A 19,681-nucleotide genomic window follows, 5' to 3' on the forward strand; every position below is an offset into this window, starting at 1 on the left:
TGAGAACAAATACCATGTCTGTGGTACCTCTGTTGGCTCGGAAACCACACTGGCTTTCAGGTAGAAGATCTTCTGCTATGGCGGGTATTAATCTGTTCAACAGAATTCTTGCAAGGATTTTACCAGCAATGGAGAGCAGAGTAATACATCAGACTGCTCAAATTACCGAGGTATCTCCTTTCCTCTTGTACAAGGTGACGATGACAGCGTCACGAAGGTCTGAAGGCAGTTCACCTCGTTCCCAACAGCGCACCACAAATTCATGAAACTTAGCACACAGTGCTTGGCCACCGTACTTCCAGATTTCAGGTGGGATTCCGTCAACCCCAGCTGCCTTGCCAATTTTCACCTGCTGTATTGCTTTAAGAGTTTCTCCCATGGTGGGGGCGGTATCCAGTTCAGTTTTCACGGGTTGTTGTGAAATGAACTGCAATGCTGAGTCTTTAACTACACGGTTAGTACTGAAGAGAGTCTGAAAGTGTTCAGACCATCGATTCAAGATGGTAACTTTATCTGTGAGAAGCATTTGGCCATCTGCACTGAGTAATGGGCTTTGAACCTGGTGTGTAGGACCGTAGGCTGTTTTCAGAGCCTCATAGAATCCCCTGTAGTCATCTGTATCTGCGCATAATTGGATTTTTTCCGCTAGATTGGTCCACCACTTGTTCTGGATGTCACGAAGTTTTTGTTGCAGCTTGCTGCATGCGAGTCGAAAGGCCGCTTTTCTTATATGACAAGATGGCTGAGCAAGGTGGGCTTGGTGAGCAGTTCTCTTCTTACTCAACAATTCCTGGATCTCGTGATTGTTTTCATCAAACCAGTCCTTGTTTTTCTTGAAGGAGAACCCTAAGGATTTTTCAGAGGACTACAGAATGCTACTTTTAATAAGTTGCCAAAGCGCTTCGGGAGAGGAGTCTGTGGAATGAACTTTGAGCCTGGATTGAAGATTTCCCTGGAAGTTGTCCCTCACTGTAGCTGATAGCTGATTGAAGACTGTTAACTTGAAGTCTCCTTCTAGGAATGCTGCCCTTTTTAGGTTTGAACTTAAGGTGGAGGTTAAGTTTACAGCGCACGAGGCGATGATCCGTTTGACATTCTGCACTAGGCATCACGCGGGTGTGATGAACATCGCGGATATCTCTCTGTCGGACCAAGATATAATCAATGAGGTGCCAGTGCTTGGACCTAGGATGCATCCAGGTTGTCTTCAGACTATCTTTCTGCTGAAAGATAGTGTTGGTGATGGTAAGCTGCTGCTCAGCACAAAACTCTAGCAGAAGGCGACCATTATCATTGCAGTTCCCAACACCATGCTTGCCTAGTACTCCTTTCCAGGCTTCAGAGTTCTTTCCTACTCTGGCGTTGAAATCACCAAGGATAATGATCTTATCATCTGCAGGAACCTTTTGGATAAGGTGGCGTAGGTCGTTGTAGAATTTATCTTTTTCAGCAGGGTCAGCTTGGAGGGTTGGGGCATATATACTGAAGAGAACAGCATGTTGCTTGTTGTGTAGTGGGAGGCGTAGGGAGATGATACGATCAGAATGACCAGTTGGCAGATTTTCGAGTTTAGAGGCAATAGAGTTTTTAATCATGAAGCCAACTCCTGAGAGATGCCTTTCAGAACTGGGTTTACCTGACCAAGATCTTAGAAGTAGTTATGTAGTAAATGTAGATTTTAGAGTAGCAGCATATTATCCCTTTACCCTTTAACACACCAGCTCAAATCCCTGTTACCCATTCCCATATCAATTCCCACAAATTCCACTAGCCTGTTTTGTCTCTTTTTCAAGGTAGAATTATAGGGAACATCCTAACCCTACAGAAGAAGATATAGCCATAGACACAACAACCTTCAGGTCTAGGACTCTGGAAGGCCTCCAAGGACATTACATGGTCTGAGGAAAATGAAGATGAAGAAGAGGGGGTCCCAAAACACCCCCAGACCCAAGTCCCAAGAGGCGTGGTGGGAGCAGAACCTGGGTGGTGGCTGGATGGGGATTGGATGAAAATCATTATAAAAACTGTGAACATCTGTATTTCAGAAGCACGCGTTGGGGGTACTCCGGAAAGCCTGGGGGCTCATTAAAGCCTTTGTATCCTTATCTTATCTTCTACATAATTTGGCTTGGAAGTCTTTTTTCCCCACAGCCATTTAGGCAACAGTTTTGGTAGCTCCCATACGGGGACACAGGGACCTGTGACTCCTCTGGATCAATATTCCATTTTGCAGGGTTATCTTCTCCAGTCGGTATATTTCGAAGAATTCCTGCTCCGATCTCGGGGAGCCCAGCTTCTCGGAACCGCCCGCAGAGGAGGTAAGATAAGGAACAACTCCTGGAGGATTTTAATTAGCAGCTGTGGGAAGGAGTTTTCCCCAGGGCTAGGGAAGGGAAACTTGGACTTGGGCCCAAAAGTCAGTGTTTTCCCAGTCTGTTGGCAAAGGGATTTTTGCCGGAGTGGGCAGTGGAACTGCCCAGGAAGTTTAAGCTAGGGCAGGCAGGAGGATTTTGGGTTTCGTATTGGCCAGGTGTGGCTGCAGAAGGTGGGGGACGCCTCCCCTGGTTGAAACTTTGTGTTTCTGCCTGAACGTGGTAGTGTTTGGATACAGAGTCTACAGACTGTGTGTGCTTGTGTGGCTGTGAGTTCTAGGCTGGATCTGTTGTTTTCCTCGTGTGTTGTTTGTTAATATGGGATGTGTACAAACTAAAGGAGAAATTCCAGAGGGAACCTCTCTTGCTTTGATTTTACAGTATTGGGATGATTTAACTGGCCCTGAGACATCTTTAAAAAGGCAGGAGTTAGTTAGACTCTCTATGTATGTTTGGCCCTACACCGGGCAAATTAGAGGAATAGCCTGGCCGAAATTTGGCTCTTTTGAGGCAAATATAGTGTTTCATCTTATGACAATCCTTAATAAGGAGGAAATGTGGTCTGAGTTGCATTATGCAGAGTTATTCTACCTCTTCTTAATCTGTCCAAAATTGAGAAAGGAATATAAAAAGGATAAAGTTCAAATAGAAAGAAAACTCACAGAAATGGCATTAGAGGGGAAAAAGAAAAAGAAAAATTGTGCTAAATGTGATCCTAACAGTGAAATTATTCTTAAAAGCCCTGGAAATGAAGATCTGGACCTTTTAATTCCCCCCAATACGAGAATGGGAAGCCCACTCCCCCCTTCGGCTCCAGCTGCGGTGGGTGTAGGTCCATCAGGAGTGGGGGTAGCCCCTGAGGCGAGTCCTGCTGGGCGGGACCACCTGGACCTGCAATGCCGGGTCCGAATGCTGCGAGGGTCTGGGGTAGTGTGGACGGACAGGCTGGGACTGCTCCAGGCAGAGGGGGGGCCCTGGGAACAGCGACTTGCAGGGTCGGCAGTGGCTGTTCCAACTGGCACGGGAGCGGCGGCAGCCTCTCCCGGAGCTGTGGAGCCAGCCCCTTCTGGAGCCGCAGGGCCGGTCCTGTCTGAAGCTGCGAGTTCCCTGGGTGTCGGTGATCGGGGGGTGATGGCCCCTCCCGAGGCTGTGGGGCCGATCCCACCTGGAGCTGCGGGCTCTGCCGGTGTTGGGGCGGGCCATTCTGGGAGTGCCAGACACAGGTGGTGTTACCACGGACACGGGGGTGGGAGGTTCGCATCTCAGCGCTGCGGGAGGAGGAGCGGGGGCAGTGTCTACAGCTGGAGTCCGTGCCCCGGCTGACACGGGACCCTCCAGCTCTGCTATGAGGGGTGGGGACGAATCCGCCCCCATCCGTTCGGCACCTCCCTACCCTACGGGGGAAGGGGGGAACCAGTGTTTAGAATTACAGCATCGGGGAAGGAGCAGGTTAAGGAGAAGCAGTTCAGTTCCAGACATTGCCAGGAGACAAAGATGGGGTCTTCCCCCTTTTGACCCCTCGACCACTAACGTTAAGACTCGGGACAGCAATTTTACTGATACAGGCACAGAAGTTTCTGAGGATGAATCAAATGATAGATTGGGAGAGAGGGAAGAGAAACCACTTGTAGTAAGACGAAAGACAGGGGGAAGAAGAGTACAAGAAGCTCTATCAGACCCCAGCCCCATGGCTAGTAGGACAAGAGCACAAAAAGAAAAGCCTACAGTAGAAGCCCCCTTAAGGCAAGCCATGAGCAACCAGGGTCCAGTTTTGATAAAAACTCCTTTTTCTCTAGGTGAGTTACAGCAGTGGAAAGCTTCAGTTGGAACATATAGGGAAAACCCAGAGAAGGTGGTTAAGTATGTGAAGAGAGCAATAAAGACAAAATCCTGATTGGGACGATTTGGAAATAATGCTAGACACATTATTAGACCCTAGTGAGATAGACATGGTCAAGAAAGCTGCCTGGAATACAATTGAGACGTTCATAACATCTGGGCAGATTCAAGGAGAACTGCAAGATGTGTTTCCCTTAGAAGATCCCAAATGGGACCCCAATATACAAGAAAAAAAGGGAAGCATTAAAACGCTATCAGGACTGGGTGGTTTATGGTCTTAAACATGGAATTCCAAAAGTAGTAAATTGGTCAAAAATGTATACAGTGAAACAAGATAAAAATGAATCCCCTACAGATTTTCTGAACAGACTAACAGAGGCCGTACAAAAGTACACAGACATAGATGTAGAACCAGAGTCAGGGAAAAAGCACTTGGTCTATTTATTTATAGGCCAATCCGCAGACGATATAAGGAAAAAGCTACAGAAAGCGGGTGAGGACAAGAGTATTGGTGAATTAGTGAATATAGCTTGGACAGTCTATCGAAATAGAAATCAAAAAGGCAGAGGAAAGGAGCAGGACAATGACTACCAGAAACATCGCAAATACAATGTCCACTGTGAAAATTATAGATTTAGTTACCAGCGTGATAAGGTTAATGATCTATATTCTTTTTGTAAAAAGAAGGGTCACTGGAGAAGGGATTCCCCAGACCCGAAGATAAGAAGTGAATTCCCATCCCCTCCTCCAGCCTCCCAACTGACTTGAAGCTAGAATGCATGAAGTGGACCAGAGAATTCTTCCCCAGTAGAACCTCTGGTTGTAGCTAAGCTGGGGGGAGAAGATGTGGAATTTTTAGTTGATACAGGTGCTGTATATTCCATCTTAAACACCTTGGAAGGGAAACTAAGTCACGATACTGTAACTGTGGTTGGTGCCACAGGGGTAAGTGAAACCAGGCCTTTCTTCAAACTCTTGAAATTTAAACTAGGCAAACACTGGGTAACTCTTCAATTCCTCTATATGCCAAATTCTCCCATGCCTTTATTGGGTAGAAATTTATTAGAGAAATTGGAAGCTGAAATTAAATTCTGTAAGGGGGGGAATAAAAGTTATCATCCCTGACACTAAATATATCGAGGCAGCTACCTTCTTCATACAGGAGAACCACGGAGAGATCCCCGCAGAGGTTGAGAATGCTGTGATACCTTTAGTGTGGGCTAGCGAATATCCTGGGAGGTCCATGCGAGCAGAACCTGTAAGCATCACGCTCAAGCCAGGAGCAACACCGGTAAGGCAAAAACAATACTCCTTGAAGCTAGAAAGTCATCAAGGTTTAACACCCATAATTGAAAAGTTTCTTAAATTTGGCCTATTGGTAGAATGTGAGTCCAAATACAACACCCCCGTCCTTCCAGTGAAGAAAGCTGATGGTAAGAGCTATAGATTGGTCCAAGATCTGAGGGCAATCAACAAATAACAGAGGACATATACCCTATACTAGCGAACCCCTATACCTTGTTAACCACATTAACAGAGGAATTAGGGTGGTTTACAGTGCTTCATCTAAAAGATGCCTTTTTCTGCATTCCTGCGCACAAGGACAGCCAAGAGCTTTTTGCTTTTGAATGGGAAAATCCTGAGACACAGAGAAGAACTCAACTCACATGGACGGTCCTACCGCAAGGCTATAAAAATAGCCCGACGATATTTGGAAACCAGCTGGCAAAAGAACTGGAGGACTGGAGAAGACAGCAGCCAGAAGGACTTGTCCTGCAGTATGTAGATGACATACTAATTGCTGCTAAAAGTTGGGACCAATGCATCAAGCTCACTGTAAGTCTTTTAAACTTTTTAGGACTAAGTGAGTAAAGGGTCTCAAAAGAGAAAAAAGCTTCAGTTCCTGGAACTATCAGGAAGCAGAACCCAACTCACACAAAGAGGATGTGGCATAGACTGTTTCTACCTGAGGCAGGTCCAGGTGCAGCTGCAACGGTCGACGCCTTCCGGGGGGCTCGAGGCACAAAACGGCAGCGGCGTCTGAGGTCGGGTCCAGAGCGTTCCCGGCACTTTCACGGCTCCCAGTGCCGCGGGCCCATGCCAAGTGGCCCCCTTTGGGCCCCGGTGCCGAAGGGACAGTGGTGGGACCCCCCCAGCAAAAACGGGCCCAGCCCGGTTGAGAAAGAGCCCAACCCCGGGCCCCCCTCCGGGCGGTGCTAGAAGGAAAGCCCCCAAATCCTGCAGGATGATCCCGAGGGTTGTCCAGCACCTCTTCCAGAGCACCCACGACCTGGTGGGCAAAGGCTGGCAGTACTATTTCTCCGCCAGTTTCCTGGAAATCTACAACGAGTCCCTGCGGGATCTGCTGCTTGGCAGAGGGCAGCACGCGGCCGACCTGGACATCCAGCGGGTCAGCCCCAACAGCGACGAGCTGCACGTCCCCAACCTCACCTGGGTGCCCATGGAGACCAAGGAGGAGGTGCTGGAGCTGCTGCAGAGGGCAGGTTCACAGCGCTCGGCAGCCCAGATGGGGCTCAAAAACCGCTCATCCCGCAGCCACTCCGTGTTCCAGCGGTGCATCCGGGGGGAGCAGCGGGCACGGGACCTGTGCTGCGCCTCCTCCCTGACCCTGGTGGACTTGGCGGGCTCGTAGTGGCTGGAAAAGTCGGGATCAGTCGGAAATCGGCTCCTGGAACCCCAATCCATCAATTCCAGCCTCAGCGCCCTGGGGTTTGTCATCACTGCCCTGTGCAACAAGGAGCAGTAAGTTCCCTACAGGAACAGCAAACTCACCTTCCTGCTCCAGAACTGCCTCAGTGGCAACGCCAAGGTATCAACAACCATTATTGTAAGAAAAGTCCCCTTTCAAAGTTTTTACTTCTGTTTCAAGGCGCAAGGGGTTTAAAGTACTTCAGATTCAATGCTTGCTAGATTTTAAAATGAAATGTTGGCATGCAACATTTCACGACAAAATTGCTGTATTTTGACAAACTGAAAAACTGTCACACAATTAAATATTTGGCAGTCCTAGTAGCAAGCAGTCCTGCTGTATATGCGTGTGCATGGCAGAAAACAGCTTCTGCAACACTGCCATTCAAAATACGCAGGACACATCATTTTTCCCCACCAGCCTTCCAAACAGGAGCACCAGCTATCTCCTACAACTGCTGAAGTTATAGGTCAATCTTGCTTCCAGCCTTTAAGCATTTAAAAAGGAGCAAGCTGCCCCTTAACACAGCACAGACACAGCAGCCAACCTCAGAGCACTGCAAAGAAGTTTAAGAAGACCCCACTGCTAATATATTTTGGCATGGGAACGAGAGTCTGCATTCCAAACCACGTGGAGGGGAGCAATTGCTTGATGCAGTTTCATATGGTAAAGCCCAAATATCCACCACTGATGTGAAACATCAGAAGGATAATCAACGAGATTTCAAACAAGTCTAAACAGAGCTACTGCAAGGAGCTATTTAGATATTCATCAACTGCTTGCAAAGAAGGGACTATCCCTGCTTTTTGACTACCCTATAAAAAACAAATTCAAGGACAAAGATTTCTCTGTTCCCAACTACAAAAACCTCAGGTATCACCATGAACTTCATACTGATTAAAGGTTTTAGGATATTTGTCTCATTTTACCTAGTTAATTATAGTATGTTTATTCCTCTATTTGAAAGTTCAAAAAACAATACACAAAAAAGTGATTTCTGAAGTGTGGGTGAAGTTCTGGGTGACATTTTGTAGAATTCAAGTTATTTTCCATCTATCTTGAGAAAGCTGGAAACTTATTTTCAGCTTCTAAGATAAAAGCTTTCATGCTTGTTCGCAAAACATATTTAACTTTAAGATCTATATGACATATTCAGTTTAGAGTTTGCATTTTTTTTGGTGCACTAAGCTTACTTGCTGCAAGAACCTAAAAACTAAAAATATTTGCAGAAAATAGACCTAGAAGTGTATTGCTGAGCTAAATAAAAAACCCCAACATTTTAGTGTCTTGATAACATCTCTTCTTACAAGCCTAATAACTCTATATTTATTCTTAACTAATATGGTAATTATTCTGCAAGATAATTCAAATTCTCTTATTTCACCATCTTCAGGACAGACTTTACTAACTAGCGCTTTTTACTGACTTATTATAATGTATTTTCTTTATTTATTCAATTAGTAGATTCTTTATTTGTGGCATTTTCTTTATCTAACATATCAACTGTTGCTTGGGAAAAAGAATCCCAAACTAAAAAAATCCACAGAAAATGTTCACCTTATCACTGCTTGTGGTGGAGAACCAAGACTAATATGAAAAGGGATCAAAGCCTCAAACCTGCCCTACAACACATTGTGAGCAGAAGGAAGTGCTATTATGAGGAAACAACAGTTCTCATGAACTACCCTTAACCTTGGCAGCCACAGACTATCACAGGTTCCTCAGTAGAGACCACAGACACCAACAAACAGACCCTGAGCAACTCAGAAACAGCACAATAGTTAATAATTATTTACCCGTACCATTTTTGAGGTTATAGTATCCAGCAACCTAATTCACAGACACAGAAAATCAAGAATTTTCCCTTCTTTCACCATCCCCACACAAGGGTTACACAGTCCTGAGGTTCAAATTCTAGCGCAAAACCAACTGTGAGTCAAATGCAATTATTTCCCCCTCACTGATGTTTGCCTCTCAGTTTTATGACGTGTCCAAGAATTCTAACAGGTCATTAAAAGCTGTATGGTAAGATATCCTCCATTTCAGATCCTCCTGCTTTTGAGAAGAGAGGCTATATTGGAACATCTCCCATTTTTTTTTAAATACTCAGAGGTAATTAAAAAATAATTAAGGTAAAGTGGATTAAATCTGTATGTACATACATCAACACAGAGGCAGAGAGAACACGAGATAGCTCTGATTTCATTATGTGACATGTAAATGCCAATGCACAGCTGCCTGGTTTTTTGGACATAGAGCAGATTCTATGAATTCTATTAGAATGCATTTGAATGCACCAAGTGATTTTCCTCCCTAGTCTACTCAATGGGGACAAAGAGAGTATTATCCACAGGTAACAAGAGGGACTAAATAAAAGCTGGGCAGCAAGGATGTGGTTCATTAACGGAAGAACTGAGAATTCATTAAGGTGCACTGTGAGGCACAGCAGCCTTGTAAGTATTCTCTGATGTGCCAATAATGTCATAACAAATACCCAAGTAAACTAGTTAAGTAGTTTTCCCTCACATTCACATTGGTTTCAGTGTCATTCAGGCTGTGGTCATTTACAATTTCAAAAACACCCCTGATCCCTTCTACAAATCACACAACAAGCCTGATACCCAAACACTCTTCTGGGGGTGTCTCAACATTTTCCAACAAACTCAGAATAGCATTCTAGGAAGAACACTGGAAACCAAAGCATGGTTCACCTTAATAGTACAACATAGTGATTTACTTGAGTAGTGTGACAGGCAGCCATGCTTCTAGGAAGTTTCCATGCCATTACATATCATTTATTTTTCAGGCAATTTTTAAAATCCTTAAGAAGATGCTACATAACTGGTGCGCCCCACATTTAAACTCATATCGTCAAAGTAATCCACCAAATCATTTCCTCCACCAGCAGCATGAAGACAGAGTGCATTGTGACACCTCATACATATTTAATAACAGCCTGATAGGCTGTCATTAACATCAAACAGCAATCTAAGTTTGCTACATTAAACATGATCCCTGTGTTAAGAGGACAATCACAAAGTGCCTCCAAGATCGATCCTGTAAGAAATACCCACCGACTTGGACAAGGTATAATGAGGCCAACTGCACTGAAAGAGCCACACACTGGATCTAAAATTAAATAATAATTAAAAAAAAAAGGCAAGGGAAAAAGAAAAAGCTTCAATGGGTCATAAGACCAGACATGCCATAAGGCAATCTGTCACAGAGTACTCATATTAATAACTGTTGTGTCAAAACTGAACATTCAAAAGAAAAGACAAACCTTCCTTTATGTTTTATGAAATGTAAGCCCACAGAATTAATAATTTACGAGATGAAGAAAAATATCACGTTTGGCTATAAATATTAACAGATGCTGTCAACCTGCTTAGAACTAAATTTTGACTGTCCTACCTTACAATTATCAATTTAGAAAGGAATGCTCTTCAAAAGCTCCAAAAAAAAAATCAGTATGAAAGTCATTAATGAAGAAATTAACATTCTCTATTCATGTAGGTCCTGAGCAAGACAGCCTAACAATGTTCTGTGCCTGGCTGCTGCTGAGCCCACACTCATTGAGTGGCATTGTTTGTGCCCAGAGCAGTGGTGTGCTCTGCTGACAGCAGTAACGTGGTGTGCACACAAGAAAGTACCCCAAAAGGACACGCTAAACCCGAGATCCAATGGAAAAAGGGAAAGGAGGGAAGGGAAGTAGTTGTCAGATGACAAGCAAAGATTAAAAAAGGCAGTTAAAAGTTAACATACATTTGCAAATACAGAAGTTTATACAATGGGTCTGGGATAAATTTTTTCTCATTAGCTAAAAATAGACACTTAAGAACCACAAAAAAAAGGCAATTAACCCTTAAAGCACAACCACCAATCAGTAAGCTCACTGCATGTGATGTCAAATACAAAATATATTTTCAGAATGGTTAGCAGTTCTAGTTCAAGATGTAGAAGACACTTCTGCCATACGACACCAGTTATTCTCTGCTTTCATACTATTGAAGAGAAATGAATATTGAAACACAAAACAATTGTGCCAAAAAAAAAATCAGGAATGCCATTAAAACATATTGTTCTAAATGGTGGTGACAGTGCTTTTCTTTATAGGCTTTTTTCTCCTTCTCCTCAGTACTAATATAACTTCAGCCTACTTATGTTCCCAACTGCACTTACATTCTGGGCAACAGTGTTAAAAATACTTACATAAGCATCAATATTGGGCATATATTAAAAAAAACCAAGTCAGTCTAAACACTCCACTTTTCTCTACAGTTCCTGACGTTTTTTCACTGCATTTCACCCACTGATGAGCATGCAAAATGAAAAGCCCGAGTTGAAAATTACAAGCTCTTATTTTTTTAAAAAACAGTTAATTCCTACCTTTATCATTCTCGAGAGATCTCCAGCATCTGCTAATTCCAACACTATGTTCAGCTCATTTTCTTCAATGAATGAGGCATAATATTTAATTACATTTGGATGATTCAGTTGCTAAGAAAGTAAAAGAATAATTCACATTTTAGCGTAGAGTACACTGTATTTATGAAGACTGACACAAAACATTCTTATTTAGGCAAACAAAACAACCCCTAAAATCTATTTTGTTATGATAGAAATTACAAAAAGTCTATGTTTACAAGAAGTATTTACAAATACTTTTCAAGAACATGATTGCATTTCAGGATCAACATGACAACTGGCATCACAATTTTAGAGGAATTTTGCTTCCATGTGTATATCCAATAGTGTGCTAAACTGTTATCTGAAACAGCAAAGTCAGTTTTTAAAATCAGGATTTTACTGTATGTGGGACACAGTTGTTCACAATATTGTAGTTTTGGCAGAAATTTCTACTTCAAGTGTTGTTCATTTTTCTACTGGATTTACTTCTGAATGTTAATTTTTAAAATAATAAAGATGACTAAACTGTTCAAGTGAGGCTTACAGAAACAGTACACAAACAGTGGACACTAAGTATGTCTATGAACAACTTAATATACTGTGATGATGGTTGCACATTTTTTAAAGAAATCTTTTACCTTGAGAAGATCTATTTCTTTGATGCAGTCAGCACGTGCTTTGGCATCCATTAAATCAAATATCTAGGCACGAGATAGAGAAGATTTTTATTAAGTGATAAAAATAAAGCAAACTATTGTTATTTCATAGCATTCATAAAGCAACTTGAATTATGCATTTCATGGCAAGATGTAATATTACACTGAAATATTCCTAATGACTTGATGCATTGATTTAGTGCTGTGGCCATTCTTTTAGCCCCCTCACAGGAAACAAGTCCATTTTAAGTACAAGCTTTTCAATTACTTAATTACCATCTCCACATATCTGCTCAAACACAGAGGAATAATTCAGCACACTTCCTTATACATGGCTCTAATCCAAGTCTCAGGATCCTAACCCATTCCTGTCACTTCATTGTCACAAACTGATTCTTACTAGCACTGAGCATTCCACTTTTTCCCCTTGCTTTTGCTAGGGGAACCTTGCTAGGAATCCTTCCTGTCTTATTTGCCATTACATTCTGAATTTAACAAAAAAAAGTCAAACCAGCCAAACAAAAAAAATCATCAACTCCCTTTGGTCTGCCTACTACATTTAGAACTATTCAGAAGAATAGTAAGAGACACTCTATGAGGTTTATTATCGCAATATTTATGAGATTAAATTTTTCAGTTACAACTTGCCAATGCACATCATTTGTTTCTAGATAGTCTCCAGGAAGAGACATTTTTTGTGCTATGAAGATCAGTGGTATCTGGTTCCATAAGCTCAAAATCTCCAAGAGCTCAACAGCTGACAACTTTCATTTGATATCTTGCCACCAGCTCCAGCACTGAATGTCTGCAGGGAGGTCCTCTCAAACTGACTGCCTAGCTGTTCACGTAAATCACACCTTCATTCACTCTTCCTGAAGAAATTCAAACAAATCAAGAAGTTTGCCTATGATCTGCTAAACCTCATCATCAGTTCCTATGCCACTCTGCACGCTGAGTTTGTCATCCCTTTAGTCAACAGAAAGAAGTCTGGAAACTGCATGCATAGAGCACAATCCTCACAGAGCACACACCTGCACCTGACTAAACACCACTGCCTTTCAGATATCCACTCTGTCTTCAGAACTTGCATAAGAAAGAGGAGGCTGGAATGGATATAAGACTCACTTTTTGACACAAAAACAACTCAAGGAAAGAAATGCCAGACCTGCAGATAGTAAGAGAAAAAAGGGGAGGAGCAAAGAAAGCAAGGGAATAAACCATCTCACAACTACTGTATATTAAAGCCAGGATGATGGGAAATAAACAGACTGAGTTAAAAGCAGTTATTCAAGGAGGAGACTGTGGGGGACTTCAGAAGAACACAGCAGGGTAAGTCACAAGAATGGAATGCTAACACTAAAGCTATTTCAGCTATTTCAGACACAGAAGAACAGAGTTAGTACTATACGTGAAATTACAGTACTAAAAGATAAATAACACTGATGGAAAACATAAAAAATAGAGTTTATGAGATAAAGCTGGAAATTTAGTGGAGGAGATTAAACAGCCTGTATCTATTATAGATCTCAACTTTGAATGAAAAAGCATTGCTCTTTAATAATTCTGACAATAGACTGAAGTCTTCATGTTTGGTAGAGAAGTGATTTTTCTAGGAAACACCTAGGAAAAAATCTAAATATGAGAAGCAGCACATTAACTGAGGAAGCACTGAGAAGGCATGAAATCGTAATTGTCTTCCCTTGTAATCTAAGAGACCAGCAAATGGAAAATTTTATACACTCTCTCCCAAATACAGTCAATTAAAGTGTGTATCAGGGAGCAGGGGAAAAAAGGGAGCAGGTACAGATGCACTTCTTGAGTCTTCACATTTTTGCCAAGTTCTAGATAACAGTGAGATAAGAGCATTCCTTAGAAATGATACTGACATTCAACTCCAAACATATTGGAACCTAATCAAAACTGGAGATGGAATTTCAGACTGAAAATTGCATACAAACACATATACTTTGAATATCTGGAACAATTACCAAAGCACCATTTTAAGATTCAAACCAGAAGAGTTTCATTCTGTGACAAAACAGGGAAGTTTGCACCTGCTCCAATATACCAAGAGGTACAGTAGCTTGCTTATTCCAGGAATATATTTTCCCTACACACCTAAGCTAACAGGTTTTGCAAGTAAACTTTTTTATAAGCTACGCCTCTGATAGGGACATAAATCAGTACCTGCCGTAGAGCAATAACAAAACAACAAAAATAAAGCCCTAGACTCAGGATTGTGAAAGATCTAGAATCAAGGCATAGGAAAGAATGACCATTTTGTTTGTGTATTCTGCATGGTATTCCCAGTACTTCTAATTTGTTATTAAACAGCCCTGGAGTAGACTATACCAAGCAGCTGCTCTCACTAAAGGACTGACTTAAGTTTTATAAACATGACTCTCTATACTTTTGCTACACTTCATACAGCAGCATGGCAAATTTGTCACAGCTACCCTAAATATTTCAAACATTAACTAAAGTAAAGTAACACAGAAAAAATGGGTCGGATTTGATCCTTACCAACACAAATATAGACAATCTGAAGATTTACTGCTTAGCATTCTTGCAGTTCTTCACTGGAATTTGATCCAGTTCTAATCTCAAGAGACTATAAATAGCATTTCCCAGAAATCAGAATTTCAGTTTCACAGACATCAACCTCCTCCAACAGTAAGACTGGTACAAAAACCCCCACAACCCAAAAGAACCAAAAAAAATAAAAAATTACTCAATCCATGGCCACTGAAGAACCTCTGAATCATACCAGATGCAAAAAGCTTCCAGAGATTTTCATTCTGAATAGATTATCTTTCTATTTTGCCAAACTGCTGCAGTTGTTCAGATCAGAGGACCCAAGTGTAATATGCCATGTCAGCTCACACAAGGAGGTCACTGTCAACACAACGAAAAAACCTCCATGCTTCCTCACCAGAAGGTGACTCAACACTGAAGAACGTCTTAGTCTGAAAAATGAAAGACTTCAAGAAGATCCTTTCAAGCGCAAGTCACAACTACCCAGGGCAGCAGGCAGTGCTCTGAAGGCTCGTTCAGCAAGAGAAGCTGTCCTTGCCTGCAGTTTACTGCAGACTGACCATTGACCTAACGCTATAAAGGGATGTCAGTGCTCCCCTCACAACTGTAACAGTTCACACTTCTGCAAGAGAACTAATTCCACCTTCAGCTCCTATTACTCAGCAAGCCAAGCTGAAACCTCAGCTTATGCTCCCCTCCCTCCAGCACGAGCATTGCACACAGATATCTCACATGCACAGGGCTTGCAGCCTTGCAGAGACAGCACCACCATCACTTCCAGCAAGCCACGGGCCTCATTCCACCCCAGACACGCACTGCCTAAGGACCTCCAGCCTCCTGTCTGGCCTTCTCTTAGACTGCACTCACATGTTGAGCTTGGCTTTAGCAGCACATGCCCTGCAGCTGAGTGAACTGTAACAGAGTCATTGCAGTCAAATGACTTGTGTCTAACCTGGGTTTAGATTTCAGCTCAGCTCTGTGGCCTTAAGGAAATTATAGCAGATACAACAGAAGTCTAACAAAGCCAGAGCGATTTTTGGATAAGCTTGAGTGATAAGCTTTTGGATCAACACAAAGCATTAGCAACTGACTGCTTGAAAGCAGCCAGGAAAATCCCAGGTACAGACACTACCAGTGCCCTCCTTCCAGCAAAGCTCAAATTGCTGATGATGCTCCATACACCGATTATTGGAAACTAGCAGAAATTAGATCACAAGCATTAGCATCATTGTAATTGGTTAAAAATAAAAACTGCTGCACTTTGATTAGACTGCTAGGGCATTCATTAGACTAACAATAAACTCTAATTCTTGACTCCACCTATGATGCCAGGATCACAGGGTAATTCAGGCTAGAGGTATGTTTCTCTAGTCAGCACAAACTCCACTCAGCACGAACTGCATAGAGTAATACTTTCTATTTAAGATTTTAATTATTTTTCCTCAATTTTTACTTCTAAGATACATAGACTATAATGATTCATATTTTAAAAAGGAATTATGCTTGCCTAATGCAAAAATCTAGTAAGAAGCAAAAAATACAGCAAATATACTTATGATGGGAGGGTTTTCATGAAGAGCATAATCCAAAAAATCTTGCTGTGGTAAGCACTACACCTTAGCAATTACTGTGAAATTCTTTAAAACAATTAGGTAAATACAGCTGAAGAGGTAAAGGAGCATTGTAAAAGCCCCTAGCAATTAGCCCCTAAGTGAAATGAAAAGTATCTTTTCAGCTCACTGTTTTTCATCTCATCCTGCAACCGACTGCATACAAAGGGAGAGTGAAAGGACCAATACACATTGATAGTTATTACAAAATACTCCCTTCTGTGTGCTATGCAACTAAGGGATCTCTGGTAACTTGGCATTCCATCACTTCTCCGGTACCTTCATATGAGTGTAGATTGTAATTTTTTTTCCTTTCAGCATTCCAGAAACATCAGTTCTAAGTACTGTCAAGAGATACAGGTATTTTTAGAATACTGGCTAAGCTATCGTAAGCTACAGAGAAGGAACTGTTCCTATGCAGATGTGTAAACTAAACAAAGAAGCTGCTCCACATGAATCAACTTGCTCAGTAAAGTTCTTACATATGTGCTCACACATGCAGCTACAGCTCCTAGAAAGCTATGGGCACAGAAAGAAGGTTTAGAAACGTTTAACCACCTGATGGGCAACAATAGGCCTTTGCTTTTAAATGGAGACTGTATCTGACCCATTACCAGCTATCAACAGAACTCATCATCTGAAGTAACGTGACAAGTTGGGAATCTACCTGATTCGCTCAGAAGTCCATCACTTTGCTGGGTTCTCCCTATTCAGTATTGAAAAGGATAAACATCTTTCTAACCTTATCATTTAAGTCACTACATAACCTATTTCTGTTCCATTTGAAACTCTGCGTAAAATAAAAACACCAAAAAGCATTTCTAAAGCAAAACGCAAGCATGACTGCTGTAACATAAACCTTCAGAGAAGTAGGCAAAATAAAGACCTGAATGCACATAAATATTAAGAGATACAAGCATTAGAGTATTTTGCCACCACAGCCCTGCTGTGCTGAGACAGTAGTGCTTCATAAAGTGTGAAATTACAAGTGCTTTTCTAAGATTAATTAACTGTAATTCAGGCCTGAAGTAGCAATCCACTGACAATGCACAATGAATAATGAATGCAAGTGCTAGATAAAAGGATTCATTGTCTGAATGTCTAACATGGGGCCTCCAATTTTGGAATGAATGGGAAAGAAAGGTGGAACAATGTAAGGCAGAAGTCTAATGAATTGAGAATTCTGTTGCAATACGCAGTTTTACATAAAATATTACATTTTGAGTAGTAAAGGCTTCCTTAAAAAATAACTCAAGAAATGAACTTGTACAGCCTTACAGTCACTGACTTAGATATGCACTTTTTGTTGTTTAAGGATGTTTTGTGAGCATTTATTCCAGTATCTGGTAATTCCTTACTTTCCCCTTGGAAGTGACTACTGGAATGCTCATTGCTCTGAACTCTGCACCATACCCCTGGGTGTTTTGCTGCACAGTTTAGGTGGAGTGGCATTAACAGAGAATACTGCTGCTTCTTCAGGCATCATCCTCAGGATAGTCTGGACCTGAGACTCAACACATGTTGAGAAACTTACCTAGAAGCTCTTCAGTTTATACTGCTATGGTCACAGTTTATTAGTGGTTGATGTTTTCTGATGTAGACATTAATGGAAGTGGAGTAGTGAAGATCTGCTTTTTACTTGTTTTTATTTATAATTCAACAGCACCTCAGAAACACAGTTTCCATTTCCATGGCAGAAAAAGAGAGAACCTAATTACTGTATATACCACTTTCCTAATTACACATAGCTAAACAACACACTAGAAGATGAATCATCAATGGTAGAACAAGAAGAAAAGACTCAACATACCATTTTGTGTATTCTGCTTGTTAAATTACTATTAAAAAAGCCTGTAAGTTTAGCAGTTCTCACTGTGCTACATACCCTACTGCAAACCAAATCAAGAATACTACTTCCTGTCATCTGGACTCTGAATTTGTAGCAGCAACTACAAAATCAGGAAAAGTGGTTTCTGTCACCATCTGCTTGTCCTTTCTTCCACAGCATCTTACTGCCACTTGCTTCTGCTCACATTTCATTCCACAAACATACATTTTGAACACATTAATATAACATTTATCAATATTGTACATGTTTTAACCAAATAAAATTTTATTAGTGGAAAATAAACATTCTTGTTGGAAAGCTTCGTCAGAACCCAAAACTGGCAATCCTTTTGGAACAAATAAGGGCCAGAGATCCTGCAGCTGTGAAAGAGAGGGTACCTGAAGGATTCTAAGCCACATCAGTCCCTGATGGTAGAAGCACACATGGGGAAACACTGACCAACGAGATAAAGAGAACACCTAACCCAGCCAGGAAAACAAAATGGGGAGGGGGTTGAACAGACACAACTTGCAGCGCTGGAGAGAAAGGCATGTAGTAAAGAAGATGTGAGATGAGAATGGGCAGATAATGGCAAAGCAGAAGAAAGCTCAAATCTCGGTTACATTATTTAACACAATGTAGACCATTTAGTGATACAGTCTCAATGTTGATTCACAGGTCTAAGAGAGAATAAAGCCCCTCTCTCACAACAGAAAGAAGTATTCCTCCTGTTTTGTCCATGCTGAGCTTTCAGTAAACAGGCATCAGAACAAAAGGCACTATTTTAATTTGAATAAAACATGACTAAAATTAAAAGGAGAAAGCACCATCATAGAGCTCCTCTGAAAAGCAACCACTTCTCACCAGAAGACATCAGTGAAAAGGAATTTTATAGTGAAATTAAGTATTGTGACTATATTTACCAAAAATATATCTAGGGAATCTTAAGAAGACGTAACAGAAGCACAGTAACAATTAAGATGGTCTTCTGTCCAAAAGGAACACCTTTAAATGACAACTATGCAACCTGCAACAGCTGTGCCAACACTCAGTGCTACCATAAGCCTTTTGAATTCCAGGTAATACATCATTATACACTTCAGAATTTTTTACCCTCACAAGTTAATCAAGTCTCACTTTCCTTTCAGATAATAGTCTCCTACATACATCCAGCCTCCACAGCAAAAGTGACTTTACAGAGGACAGAACACAGCCACTCCTGATGTGGACTAGATAGTAACATGCAATAGAAAACTAACCACGTATGCTGGACACTTGAAGACAATTGGAACTCTATCAGGACAAAGAGTTATGGCTTTTCCAGATGCCTTTAACACTACTTCCTACCACCAGTCAAATACATTCTTACTAAAGGATTAACTAAAAATTAAACAAGAAAGCTTTTCTGCTAGAGAAATCATCACCTATAAACAGACAACATGATGTTGTCTTCATGCACTGAAAAAAAAAATCTTTTGTCAAACTTTGAAATCTGATGTGAGAATACAGCTATACATACTGACTTCTGAAATACTGTTAGGAGTACACATGCTAAAATGCCTCTGTATTCTTAATGCAAGCACCGTTATAAAAATTTCATGGTTGGACTTTATGACTTTCAAGTACCCAGGCATTCCACATCCACCCTAATTGACATGCATTTCAAGTCACATTTGACCTTTTTGGTTTCTCACACACTGCAAATGAAGGCAGAATTAGCC

At 41.5% G+C, this 19,681-nt stretch overlaps 1 protein-coding gene across 2 annotated transcripts in view; it reads right to left on the bottom strand.

Annotated features, from left to right (window-relative positions):
• NEK7 (NIMA related kinase 7) overlaps positions 1 to 19,681 on the bottom strand; it is a 70,912-nt gene that overhangs the window by 33,073 nt on the left and 18,158 nt on the right. For both annotated transcript variants that reach the window (XM_050306896.1, XM_050306897.1), the window contains exons 4-5: positions 11,970 to 12,032; positions 11,311 to 11,421 (exon numbers count right to left, since the gene is read on the bottom strand). In XM_050306896.1, coding sequence (XP_050162853.1) covers positions 11,311 to 11,421; positions 11,970 to 12,032 — 174 coding nt within the window. The remainder of the gene's footprint in view (positions 1 to 11,310; positions 11,422 to 11,969; positions 12,033 to 19,681) is intronic.

The sequence above is a fragment of the Myiozetetes cayanensis genome, unplaced genomic scaffold, assembly GCF_022539395.1.
Source record: "Myiozetetes cayanensis isolate MyiCay16 unplaced genomic scaffold, myiCay2020 scf12, whole genome shotgun sequence".
NCBI classification, from domain to species: domain Eukaryota; kingdom Metazoa; phylum Chordata; class Aves; order Passeriformes; family Tyrannidae; genus Myiozetetes; species Myiozetetes cayanensis.